General features: G+C 38.0%; 1 protein-coding gene across 7 annotated transcripts in view; it reads right to left on the reverse strand.

Moving 5' to 3' along the window:
- The window catches only part of LOC121427221 (serine/arginine repetitive matrix protein 1-like), an 86667-nt gene extending 74921 nt beyond the window's left edge, over nt 1–11746 (reverse strand). For all 7 annotated transcript variants that reach the window (XM_041623511.1, XM_041623510.1, XM_041623509.1 and 4 more), the window contains exons 1-4: nt 11568–11746; nt 5187–5378; nt 4174–4280; nt 3670–3796 (exon numbers count right to left, since the gene is read on the reverse strand). In XM_041623511.1, coding sequence (XP_041479445.1) covers nt 3670–3796; nt 4174–4280; nt 5187–5378; nt 11568–11642 — 501 coding nt within the window. In that variant the 5' untranslated portion in view covers nt 11643–11746. The remainder of the gene's footprint in view (nt 1–3669; nt 3797–4173; nt 4281–5186; nt 5379–11567) is intronic.
- Between the last annotated feature and the right edge of the window lie 1398 nt (nt 11747–13144).

Below are 13144 nucleotides of genomic sequence, written 5' to 3' on the forward strand. Positions count from 1 at the left end.
GGTTCTGACTCTCGCCTTGTAATCAGAGGGTCGTGTGTTTGAATCCCACCATGGCCTAGCGTCCTTTGGCAAGGCATTAATCCACACTTTGCCACTCTCCACCCAGGTGTTAAATGGGTACCTGGTTGGATGCAATAGCGTATGTGGTATGTCTATAGCATTGAGTCTTGGAACTCTTGTTGGAATGCTCCCCAGGGAGTGGAGAAGGTGCATACATTGTATGCTGGCAAGTAAGGATCCGATGACCAGGGTTAAAATATATCTGTGAAGCGCTTAGAGACGTTGTTCTGATGTGTTAAGCGCTATATAAATTTTATTATTACATGTACATGTATAAGAAGGTATATTGCCACTAGGTCTTGACCCATTGTATCTACTTGCCATTCAGTCTCTTCTCAAAAGATCTAACCCTAGTTCCTCTGCAACTAGCTCGTCTCCTAACCAGTTAGTCTCATTGTTATCAAGTCTGTTTACCTTTTTGTCTTATTTCCCGTTCGGCTATAGGCACCTATTTTATCTAAAATATCCTTTTGGTGTAACAGCACAATTCTATATGATTAGATGAAGAGCATATGGATCAAATGTCAATTCAACAAAGTGCAAAAAAAATAAATAAATAGGTAGCCAAAATGGGAAAATGACAATGAAGTTGAATTGTATTTTAGCATAGTGTAGATCAAACACAGCAGTTAGACCAAATGGTTCTAGCCCAAGTGGTATTAGACTATCTCCAGTAGACCAAGTAAGTATTAACCCACAAGAAATGCAATAATACATGTTTGGAAAGATCACAACATGGCATGCCAAAACAATTTTCCTTATCAGTCGCTCGCTTGCAATGCGAGGCAGAGCTCTCTTCCTCATGCCCTAGTTTAAAGGGACTCCGCCCTCTCTTGATATGGCCAGTTATACAGGATTTAAATGCCCTAATTCTGCCGACACAAATGGAAAGCTATCAGAGATTATAATATCAATTACATTGCTTGGCAATCTCTGCTTGGCTTGAATATCATTAATGTTTCTTGTAGGAATGGCACCCCCCCCCCCCCTTTCCTCTCTTTCCTCTCTCACAATCTCTGTCTTCAACCTTATCTCTACCCAGTGCGCAAATCTCTCTATATCCTGTCTCTTTCTATCTCTTCTTACTCTGTCTGTTTGCCGGTGCTATCATTGTCTCTCTCTTTCTCTATCTCTCTCTCAACTTTTTGTAATCTTCCTTTTTCTTCTTTTTAATACCTCTATCTCACCTCCATATTTCCTCTTTCTATCAAAGTCTCTAGCAGGTAGATCCTATACCAGGGGTTCTCAAACTTTTTCTTTAAGGGCCAGATGAAACTTGAAATACACCTGAAAGGGCCAGGGTTAAGTGGATACTTAATGTGCGCGAAGCGCGAAGACCCTTGCGGCCAGGGTCCTAGATGCTTTCTGGTGCAATCTGGCCCTTATTGTGGAACAATTTAATAAAAAAACATATATTACAGTTTCACATGGAACACAGGAAAAATTAGAAAAGATTAATAAATAAAGCGAGAGTCAATATAGCATAGACAACAAAATTGCTGTACTTTGTTAAAAGGAATTTAGATTGCACCTATTTCAATTTTAACACAGACCTGGAACTTAAGAGACAAATAATGTTTTGTAGTAGGCCTATTAATATTTTTTGTAGTCAAAGTTGATTGGCCAAAAATTGGCATTGTGCTCGATTGCGGGAATGCATACTTGTCTGTCCGTTCTTCATGGAAAACACCATTTTCAGCATCCACCTTTTCTTTCTTTGCAGAATTTGATGCCATCTTGACCTGGCTAACAATTAATGATGACTTATGTATCCCTGAGAAAATCCGCAGAACTGAACAGGCAATTAAGTTTACATTTCAACCAAATTAATCGCGTGTTGGAATGTAGTCGCACATGTTTTCAAATGCAACGTGTTATCCGACATTTGACGCGAAACTACTTTTTTCAGTGTAGCGCCGGCGCTGGTCATCTAAGATTTTAGAACAGACAGGAAATACTCCATCAAAATTTGTTCAAAAGTCAAATTAATTTGACTGCCATTACCTTTATTACCGTTTTATGGATACACAATGTAATCATATTGAGCTATGTTTCATATTGCGACTTAAAAGTGATTCTAAAAAAAAGAGTCTCGCGGGCCGGATAGAGAAGCTCAGCAGGCCGGATCAGGCCCGTGGGCCGTAGTTGGAGAACTCCTGTCCTATACGATTTCCCCTACTATTTCTCTTCTTGTTAAGCTTTAAATATCCATGTATATGAAGTACATTCTAGGGAATACCCAAATCTAAAAAATGTCGAGTTCAAAGACTAGAAACCTGAAAAAAAATATTTAAGATTGATCCAATCAATCTCAACTATATGTACAAAAAGAATCTTTGGAAAAGAGAAGGAGTACACAGATTTATCAAAACAATGATGCAAGCATGAGCATAATTTAAAAAACACCTTGAAATGAAATGTATTCAAACTGTTGGGGTTGCTGGCTTTGAATAGATTTGAATGATTGTATAAATCTCAATCTTGGAATTTTGCAATCTTGATGGTGGGGTCACGGCCATTCAATAGTTGAGATTGATTAGATCAATCAATAATCATGTATGATGGTGCCCAAGCAATGCATGAAATATTAGACAGTTGTACAATATACGGGGATATGAGGAAGTTGGTTTGTAAAAGAGTTTTTCTCTCTTTTTTTCCAGAAGGGGGGGAGGGGTCATGAAATTATCACACCCTTAAGTGAGAAACTGGGCATGTCTTCTACATTGACACTTTTTAACTACCTATATGTATGGCAAAACATGAACTCGCTGTCAATATCTATATATTCTCTGCAGTTATTGCATTGTCACATTCTACCACTAGAGGGCACTAGATTGATTTTCTCATCATACAGATTGATGATCGATAATTGCGAATCGACTGTCCATTTTGTGATTAACACCATCTTTAAAATGCAGGCATGGGCCGTTTCACAAAGATTGTTATCGACGATAAACACAGTGAAATAACTGATTTTGATAGATTTGAAAGATTTATGCAAACTGTCATTACAATGCATTTTGTCTCCAACAGCACACTCTCATGCAGCAGAGCCATGCTCTACCAGTCAAGATGGTAATGCACGATTCCAAGTACATGTACCACTTGTAGACTGGTACAAGATGATTTTTACAGAAAACCACAGATGAAATCATTTGTTTGAATGCCTAAGACAAATAACAACTCCTGCAAAATTGCCTGAGTTCACCTCTAGAGATGATGTACATTAAAAGATATTGAGAGATTTATCTTGTTGGTCATAGCTCAACGCTGAGAGCATTTCAGACATGTTGAACATGGTTATCTGAGGAGAAGAAATGAAGGTAAACTGCCAATTCGCCCACTGCCAACAAATTGTCAGATCTGGGGAGCGTTTCATCAATATTTTCATCCGACAAGTTGTCAGATCTGACATCTTTCCATGATTCTGATTAGCTGAGAGGCACTGCTACTATAGTAACTGTTAGATAAAATGGCACTTATCGGATAAAATGTCCGACAAGTCCTTTCATGAAACGCTCCCAGGACAAAGTTGTTTGAGAATCTTTGAATTCCCTTCTTGGCTTCTGATCAGTCAGACTACAAGCAAGAAGCTACAACTATATTTACCTCTTCGCCTGATAACGTTGCAAAAGGTTTCCTCCCGTACGAGAACATCTCCCACATAGTCACACCAAAGCTCCAGACGTCACTTGCCTTGGTGAAGGTGAGTTTGGTCAATGATTCGACAGGCATCCTAAAAAAAAATAGATGGAAAATAAAGACAGCACTGATTACATCTCCCAAAAATTCCCCAAGGGCTCGAGAAGTCACTGACCTTGGTGAAAGTGAGTCTTGTCATGATTCACCAGGCATCCGAGAAACAGAATAAAAAGATAGATCCAGTGCCAAGATTACAGGACTATGAAGAAATAAAGTCTGGACATACCACTTTCAGGCCTTACAGTTCACTATCTTTAGGACAAGGCTACTTTTAAAAGGGCACATTTTTATACGCCACATTCACGAAAATATGAGCTCTTCATTAAAAAAAGGAGAGATGGTGACCTTGATTGCCATGGATTCAAGCCCTGCACCTTGACCATTAAGAATGAAAAATTGAAGATACTTTACCATGCCAGAGGTAGCTTGAGGTTTGGTCTCATTTCACTGCGATAATTCTCTCCTAATAATAACCGTCTTGATAAACCAAAGTCACTGATCTTGGCCTTCTTGTTACCCTGCAAAAGAGATACAAATTGGTTCATAGTTTGGTCTTTAGTAAAGATCATTCAAAAATATCTTAAAGTTATACACAACAGTTGATCCCTTCTTGTGCTGAATGAGACACCTAAATTTTTAATAAAATGAGGGGCATTTTTACCCTAATTGAGTTTTGAATAGTTATAAGCTATACTGTACATCCAGATTGGTGATAAAAAAGGAATTTGATTTAATCTATATGCAAAGATCAGATTTCAACTTTTGATGATGGAAATAAAAAGATTGCACTAAATCAAAGAAATTGCACAGAAACATTTCTGAAACACTTCTTGATATTAAAGGGATTAATCATTGACAGTAATAGATTCTTAATCAATCAAAACCAAGGATTAGACAGACTAACTCTTTAAATTTGGAAAAAAAATGTAGAAGATATCCTTGTTTGAAATTGTTTTTGAGATAAATGCACTGCACATGGCCAAACTATTTAATCAAGCTAATGCTTGCCATTAAAATAAAGCAAGCCAAATTTGTAGGAATATTGATGTTTCATTTTTCTTCAAAGCCTAAGACAGTAATTTTATTTAAAAAATAAAAGGAGATGAGAATGTGTGTACACGTAGTGGTAGAGTAGTCAAACGTTATAAACGCCTTGACTTGTAAATGTGTTATCTGTTATTTCCAAATGTACATGTGCTTCCTAAAAAGAGCCTTGAGAACTCTACAGAGTGGATTTGGCATGATGTAAGTCTAATTATATTATTATTGTACATATACATATATGTATATATCATCACATATGTTTTTGTATTCATATATTCTAAATATGTTTGTACTTTCAGACCCTGAGGGTGGGGGGGGGTCAATAGAGTCAATCAAATCTTACAACCATACAATAACAATAAGATTAAGATTCCTATTACCTCATCATCGACAAAAAGCAGTATATTCCTGGCAGCCAGGTCTCTGTGGATGATGTTTGACATGTGAAGATATCTCATGGCATCGGCAATCTGGACTGAGAAATCTAGGAGGAGTGTGATGGGGAATGCTGGTTTCAGGGCTTCCTGTTTGATGTTTTCTGCTAGTGACCTTAGTGGGGCGAATTCTGTGACCTGAAAGACAAAAGTGTGTAGTCAATTAAATGGCGTTGTAATGCTGGTTTCAGGGCTTCCTATTCGCTTTCTGCTGGAGATTTTTGGTTGGACGAAATCTGATATTTGAAAGGCCAAAGAAGAAGACATCATAGTCAATTGGTGACAGATCTTCTAATGAAGAGAATGATGCAAAAATCAATATTGATTAAAATCTAGTAAAGTCAATCTTTTTTAAGGCAAAATAGTAAATCTTCATATCTGTGATTTTTCTGGACCACCGTGTACAGCAGAACCTTCACAGCTCCAAGGTTTCAGGAGGAATGATCTCAGAAGGGCACACTTGTGACCTATGAGGAGGTTTAAAAACGAGTGTATGGTTACCAAGGATACCATGGAATAATGTAGACATGTTCAATGCATACATTGTAGTGCAGATCATCGGAGAGTTTCATGAGCATTTTTCATCTGACAAATTGTCTGATCTGACAACTTTCCTTGATTCTGATTGGCTGAAAAGCGCATCTCTAAGATAAAATACCCGACAGGCACTTTTTTGAAGCATTCCCAACACGCAGCATTTTATAAATTATGTGATAACTTTTTAATTATTATTATTAATTATTATTATTCATAATTATAAGTTAATAAACATGACTATTTACTACAAATTTATGAAATATGATAATGCAGAACAAGGTGGTCCTCTTTACAGTATTTTTTCAATCTAAAGCCAATACTAGCCAGTAGCTATGTACATGTATGGCACCGCCTCAAGTCCTAAAAAGTTCAACTACTTAAAATTAGCCAGGTTCCTCACAAATATTTAAACCCTGTAAAATTAACAATGCCCCCATTCAAATAAGGAAAAAAATTAAGCAATATCTGAATTAAGATAACCTCTTGAACCTGATTGATTTCCAGGGTAAATTAGAGGTGATTGATCAAGAATGCGAATTAATTAATGTCTTCCCACACAATTTCTTGTTTTGTTTTTTTGCAATTTCAGAGGAAAGAGTTTTGACTGACAATCAACATAATATTGAATAATGAGAATTATTTATTAAGGACTACACAAACATGATCAAAACAAGTTTAGCTCTCAAGCAGAAAAGGAATGTAGTGATTCAGAAGTGTAATATTTTAATGTTTATTTTATTCACTTCAAGAATGGGCATGATCTCTGTTAAGGTGCCATGAATCAAAAAGGGGGAGTCACCCTAAAAGAACATTTGTTTTAGAAATTAGAGGGGAAAAAATCAGTCCAGCAGATGTAGGTAAAAGTTTGAACAATAGGTAAAAGTTTGAACAATAGCAGATATAAAACAAATAATCTGCGGTCCTTGCTCATGTATCGGTTCAAATCAGGGGATCTGATACCTTCATAGATTCCAAATAATCTGTGGTCCTTGATCATGTATCTGTTCAAATCAGTGGATCTGATACCTTCAGGGATTCCAAAGCCACTCTGCACAGTACTGCATGTCTTGACTTCAAAACATAGCAGTCCTGCAGCAGTGGTACTGACTTTTGCAGCTTATGTAGTGCTCAGAATAGCAGACAGGGGATGACAAAATTACACAAGTTGGGAAAAGCAAGTCTAAGAAGGGGTTACTCCTTTATGTCATATTTAATCCAATGGGATAATCTCTTAAAAAGTGACAACCAAGGGAAATGAGGGCACCCTCCCAGTGACCTTGATGATCTTAATCTCAGGGACTGACGCAAGTTCCTGATTTGTTGGGATCTCGTTTAATCCCCTTTCCCCTTCCAAAAATCGCTGTCTGCCATGTTCCTATTCATCAACTCGTCCATTCAACCTCTGATTACTTTGAACATGTTTTATGACGTTAAAAGAAATGCAATCTTTAAAGAAACAGATGAGATCGATGGCAAACATTTCCCAGAAGTTGATTTTCATTGCTTACATGTATTTCATATACTTATAAATACATTTATAAATTCATCAATATGGCTGATTAGCACTTGATTTTGCCTCACGGATTTGCATTTCAATTAGATTTTTGGATAGTTGAAAAACAAATCAATCACATTTAATGACCAATTTTGTTTCCCTATGTTTAGATGGACATTAAATTTCAGTTTCTGCCTTTTCAATAAATTCATTGTAACCTTATAAATGTTGAAAACATTTAGGCACTTTCCTGTACGGTTTAGCATTTGAATAAAGGCTAATTTCTGGCATGATCAATAGTACACTGTAAAAACTATGGTGTTAAAACTGACACCAATTTGTGTTAATAGAGGACCACACCCTGAGGTGTTAAAATTACACCCTAGAGATTGAACATAGCACCAAAAGAGTGTAAATGTAACAACCAAATGTGTTGTAATAACACCTACAGGTGTAAAACTAACACCACCAATTTAACACCAGTGTGTAAAAAATCAACCCAATGCTCAAGGTTATGGGCCCTGGTTTCATTGTGTTGTGTTGACTGGATTTCCAAGGTTTTACAAACCTTACGCTTTAAACTTCTTGATAATCTCATAAGAACTAAGTTTAAACAATGATCTCTCTAAGCCTTGTGAACTTCTTAGCTTTAGAGTTTTCAATCTTTAAACTTTTTTGGGGGGTTGATGTCAGGATTTTTGAACTTGAGTCTGGTAGCTCAGAGGTCTCATGCTGGGATTAAAACATCTAAGGGAAATTCAAAAGGCTAAAGTGGATAAAACAGTGCTGGCTGTTCAAAACGTGCGGCTGTTTGATCCTGTAGCTGTTTGGAGGCCTGTTGCCACAAGAGTTGCAATCAAAGGAAACTTCCAAGTATCAAACATAACTTGATTTCCAACAAATCAGGGACTTGCACATGATTTTTTTTTTTGCATTTAAAAGCAAGTCTCCATGCAAAGGGCCCCTGATTGGGTGGCTGTTCTGTTCTTGAGACTACTACTTCCATTAAATCAGACATCTAAAGCTGGGATTACACCAGCTCAAGAGAATTTGAAACATCCACAGACCTCCATTGGAAGTGTGGAAGCCAGGCACTGATTCAGAAGCTGGATGCGGGGATTAGAATATTAAAAGAAGATGTGGCAGATTAATTCAAACCTGTCTCTGACATAAATTAAGAAAAATAACAGAAATTGAACATCGATTTCAACCATGTGCTATAACCCCCCCCCCCTCACGTTATCACCAACTTTGATCCAAATCAGAACAGACCTTCAGATTTGTTTTAGCTAATCTTTAGTTCATTTAACAGTTTCATTAGTGTTAGGCTTGTATGACAATTTTCTTTTTTTATAGTTGTTTTGCCGAGATTGGTCCAAGCCTGTATCTGATACAAATAAAGAAGAAAAAACATATATTAACCATGTACCCTCCTCTCCCCCCAACTACAATTTAAACAAAAACTTCAGAGATCCAAATCTATAGAACGACAGTCCAGGGGCCCCTAACATAAAGCTTAGCAACATTTTTCTACGACTGATTCCATTGACTACAATGTCCAATCAATTGTGAGAATCGCTAAACCTATGTGTTAAGGGACCTAGACCCCTGTTACATCTGAGAGATTCCCTACCTCAGGCCGGCCCGGGGCCTACCTCGGGTCGGAAAGAAATCAGATGTAAACATCCCAAACCTACCTCGGGCCACCTTTTTGCGAACCTACCTGAGACCACATCGAGAGGTAGTCTCGGGTAGGTATCGGGCTGGCCCCGGTCCACCGATTCGTAGATGTAAAGTTAATCCCCCAATAATCAGTCAAGGTTGCAAACTTGTGGACTAGGTCGGGTCTCGGGTAGGAAACTTTCAGATGTAACAGGCCTCTAAGATCATCCTGCTTGTTTTTAGCTACCCCACTTTTCATCATTGTTTACACCCAATTTTCCTTTTATCAAACTTCTACTCTCCCTCTCTTTATCTCTCTAAGAACTTGTCTTTCATTTCCAATCTGTAGATCACACTCACAAACATTCGTTGATATTTCCTGTTTCCTCTTCTAGTAGTGCATAATCTTAATTCATATCTTCATATTTGCCCTATAGAATATTTGATATTTGACCTTGAAATTCCATTCACAGGGACGTGATATACGTGGGTCATAGGTTATCTTATGAAGACAGACATGTACAGGGAGGATGAGTTTCTGTGTGAAATTGGAGATAAAAGTTACATGTCAAGTACACCACAGAGGTTGATTTTTAATACCGGCATATGGAGAAAATTCTGAACAAATGCAACACTGAAAACTTCAGCAGAGTTGTAAGCAAAACACAAGAATTTAAGGCATTATCAAATTTCATACCATTCGCAAAAAACTTCGACCTACGTTCAATCCACTGAGAGAGTACATGTATGTCACACTCACTATTCTTTGGTATGTTAAAGCAATAAAGTTCAAATATTTCAATGTATAAATTTAACAAACTTCTATCCTATTCAATGAATTCCAGTTCATCGTTATTTTGCCGTGAACCAGAATAGCCTGGTGGTTAAGTCGCTGCCCGGAAAGCAGAAGATGGCAGGTTCAAATCCCACTGGTTCTAAATTTTTCTGACTTATGATTTTCATTCAAGATCGAGCATGCGATCTTAAACACATAGGAGTAATGCCTAAAATTTGTTTACAAATTATAATTTCCTCCTATTAAAGCCTCTATATTTACTAAACTTCTATCCTCTTTAACTTTCCCACTGGAAATTAGGTGTTAACATGGTTAATGTAGGTTTATTATCCAGTAATGATTCCAACCTCAGTCCTTCAACAACGCATGTCATGGTTATGATATTGACAGAAAAGCTTAATATATTTTGCGCCCCCTACATGTCTCCTTTCACAATATAAAAGTCCCTTCAACCCGCCCTTCCCAAGTATTTCTCCTTCAATCTCTCATGTTCATCCGCCCACATGCTGCTAATGAGTCAATCATAACATCCTCAATTCAAAGGACAGTACAATGTGCTGTTAAACACTTCACTGATTGTACATGACACACCGTCTATGGCTCAAGGCCAATACTGTAATAACGGTGGGGAGGGATTCAAATTCAATTAATGTGACATGAATGTGGCCTCATTAAGACTGATACATGCAAGTATGTACTGCCGAGGTAACATAAGATTGATTTACTCATCCCACACAAACATAAAATCAAGTGAGATAAAAAGATGCACGAAGCATTTCATCAATATGTTATCCTACGAGGTGTTGTACTTGAAATCTTGCCTCAATTTTGGTTGGCTGACAAGTACTGCTGCCATCGCATTAAATTGTCAGATAACATAAAGTTTGGTGATTGATGATTTTATGATTGATTGTACATTGTAGTCAATGGAATCAATCGTAGTAAAATATTCTACGATCATTGCTTTAATAGTTTTGTGTTACGGGCCCCTGGAGTTTCATGCAATGTACCCTGGTACAGACAACTGCAACTGTTCTGCTCATTGCATATCACCGATCACAGTGGAATACTTCCAATTCAGTGCCTACACCTCGCATCATTTTCAACACAAATGAACTACGGACATCCATGATGACCTCATAAACTTTCATAGGCAAATTATTAATCAAGTTCGATTCTAAATTCCTCCGCAAGCCCCAACAAACTCCCTATTCTCCCTTCTCTTTCTCTGGCCCATCTCTAGAGTGCATCATCTCTAAAAATACCTACTAACGTAAGCGAACAATCTACATCTACATGTAGGATGACTCCATAGGTGGTGCTGCACAAGCCCGAGTTTGCTCAATCTCAAGATTTTAGCCTGATCGGCCTTCTTCGTGATTAATTTCAAGATTCAAGAAACCCCGTCTCCACCATCGCAAGAAGAGCCGATTCCTGCTCGAGCGAGGCATCGATGCATTATGGTCTGGCGCCGTGAATAAATAATCCCAAGTGCGTCTGCACTTGCAATTAGCAGGATAATTCATTAAATAGTGTGCTATTTTGCAAATAATCCCAAGTTGACTTGGGATTGCGATCTCGAGATTACTACCATGAACTAGCGCGTTAATTGCGTCTCGATCCATTACAAATAATCTCGAGATTGTTCAGATCAGGATAATTTGCTGGATCAGACACATAGCGCGCTAATCTGAAAACTTGGGGTGGTGCAGATGGCCCTAATATGAATGAACAAGATGTTTATGGTTGATCGATTTCCATTCCTTGACGAACCCCAACTATCTTTCACATTTCTTCCCCCCCCCCCTCCCCAGCATCATCTCTACCATATACCTACCAACATAAGAGAACTATCGACGTCTAGAACGACTCCGTATAACTTTACAAGATGCTCATGGTTGAGTGAATGCATAATGGCCGCTTCTTTCAGAAAGTCTTGTTGACATTTGTCCAGACTAAGTTTCTCCGGGCTCAGACATTTCACTGCAACTGGGATCTAAAGATAAGATGATAAAAAAGAGAAAACAAAACAAGCTTTACATTAAAATAGTTGCATAATGAACACAAGTAACTTTCAAATTTGAAAAATATCAGTCAAATTTTATTTCAACTCACTTATTCATGGCTAGCTACATCTCGGACAAGATGTCTCATTTTGTAAAACTTTTACCAATGAAGTGATATTTTTTTTTTCGGGAGGAAGGGAGGGGGGGAGAGGGGGGAATCTACAGAACTTCACAATTTCCTATTTTGCTAAGTCTTCAAAAGAAGGTTTTCGCAAATCAGAAGAAAGAAGATCATCAGGTCACCCAAATTCTATAATACCCCGATTTTGGTGACGAGAGGAAATCAATCATTTTACTTGTTAAGTGATGAAATAATCAGAGGATATCAAACATAAAGTGAATCAAATAGCAGTGTTGGTTGATGTGACATGCATCAAATGAACTTGCCACTGCTCTGATCGAAAAGGCTCTCAAATGCAAATGAGTCTGAGTAGTCCTTTTTCGGAATCGGCCAAACCCCAGGTGGCGATTCAGCCAGAATAGGTGGTTTCAGACTGCCTCGAAGTTCGTCAGTTCCAGGTATTCTCTGATCGGGAAATTTACCATGATCAGAAAATACCAGGTATTTTGGTAATGTGAAAGCAAACTACACGTAATATCCCCGAAAGAAAATACCCGCTAAATAGTAGGTACTTGGCGAAATTATGAGAACTTTCACGGGGATTTTTCCAAGGTCGCAGGTATTTTGGCGATGTGAAAGAAAATTACGGGAACTTTTAGCCCAGCGTGTCGTTGGGTGCGGCGCCGTGGGTGGCTGCTGGGCTAGTGATTTTGAATCTCGCGCCTTGCTGCTAATTATCAGACCATACTGCGCATGCTCGTAACTTCAGGAACTTATCCCGAAGGAGTATGTTTCAGGGCGGTGTGAATGCAGGGATAATTAATGGGTATTTTTCAGCCTAAAAAAGTTCTCGTAATTTAACAGGGATTCTTGTGATCGAGGCGGTTTGAAACCACCTACTGATTAAAAAATGTTTCTGAGGCTTGTGATTTACCATGGTCAGTATTGATCACAAAAGCAGATCAGTAACCGTACTGCTATCATCATTACACACAAGTCTGGTAGTGGTAGCATTATTTAGGAATGGGCTTAAACAAAGGTAATTTTTCTCCAGTACCTTTGGGGCAATTCTTAATTTGGCAATTCAGTAGGTGGCTTCAAACCATCTTAATAATAAGAATCCCACTTAAATTACAAGCACTCTATCAGGGTAAAAAAATAACCGTTACCGGTAATTATTCCCACATTCAAACCGCCTCGAAACATCCCCTTCGGGATAAGTTCCTGAAGTAATGAGCATGCGCAGTATGGTCTGATAAGAAAGCAAAGCGAGATTAAAAATTGCTA

The sequence above is a fragment of the Lytechinus variegatus genome, chromosome 14 (genome assembly GCF_018143015.1).
Source record: "Lytechinus variegatus isolate NC3 chromosome 14, Lvar_3.0, whole genome shotgun sequence".
Taxonomy (NCBI): domain Eukaryota; kingdom Metazoa; phylum Echinodermata; class Echinoidea; order Temnopleuroida; family Toxopneustidae; genus Lytechinus; species Lytechinus variegatus.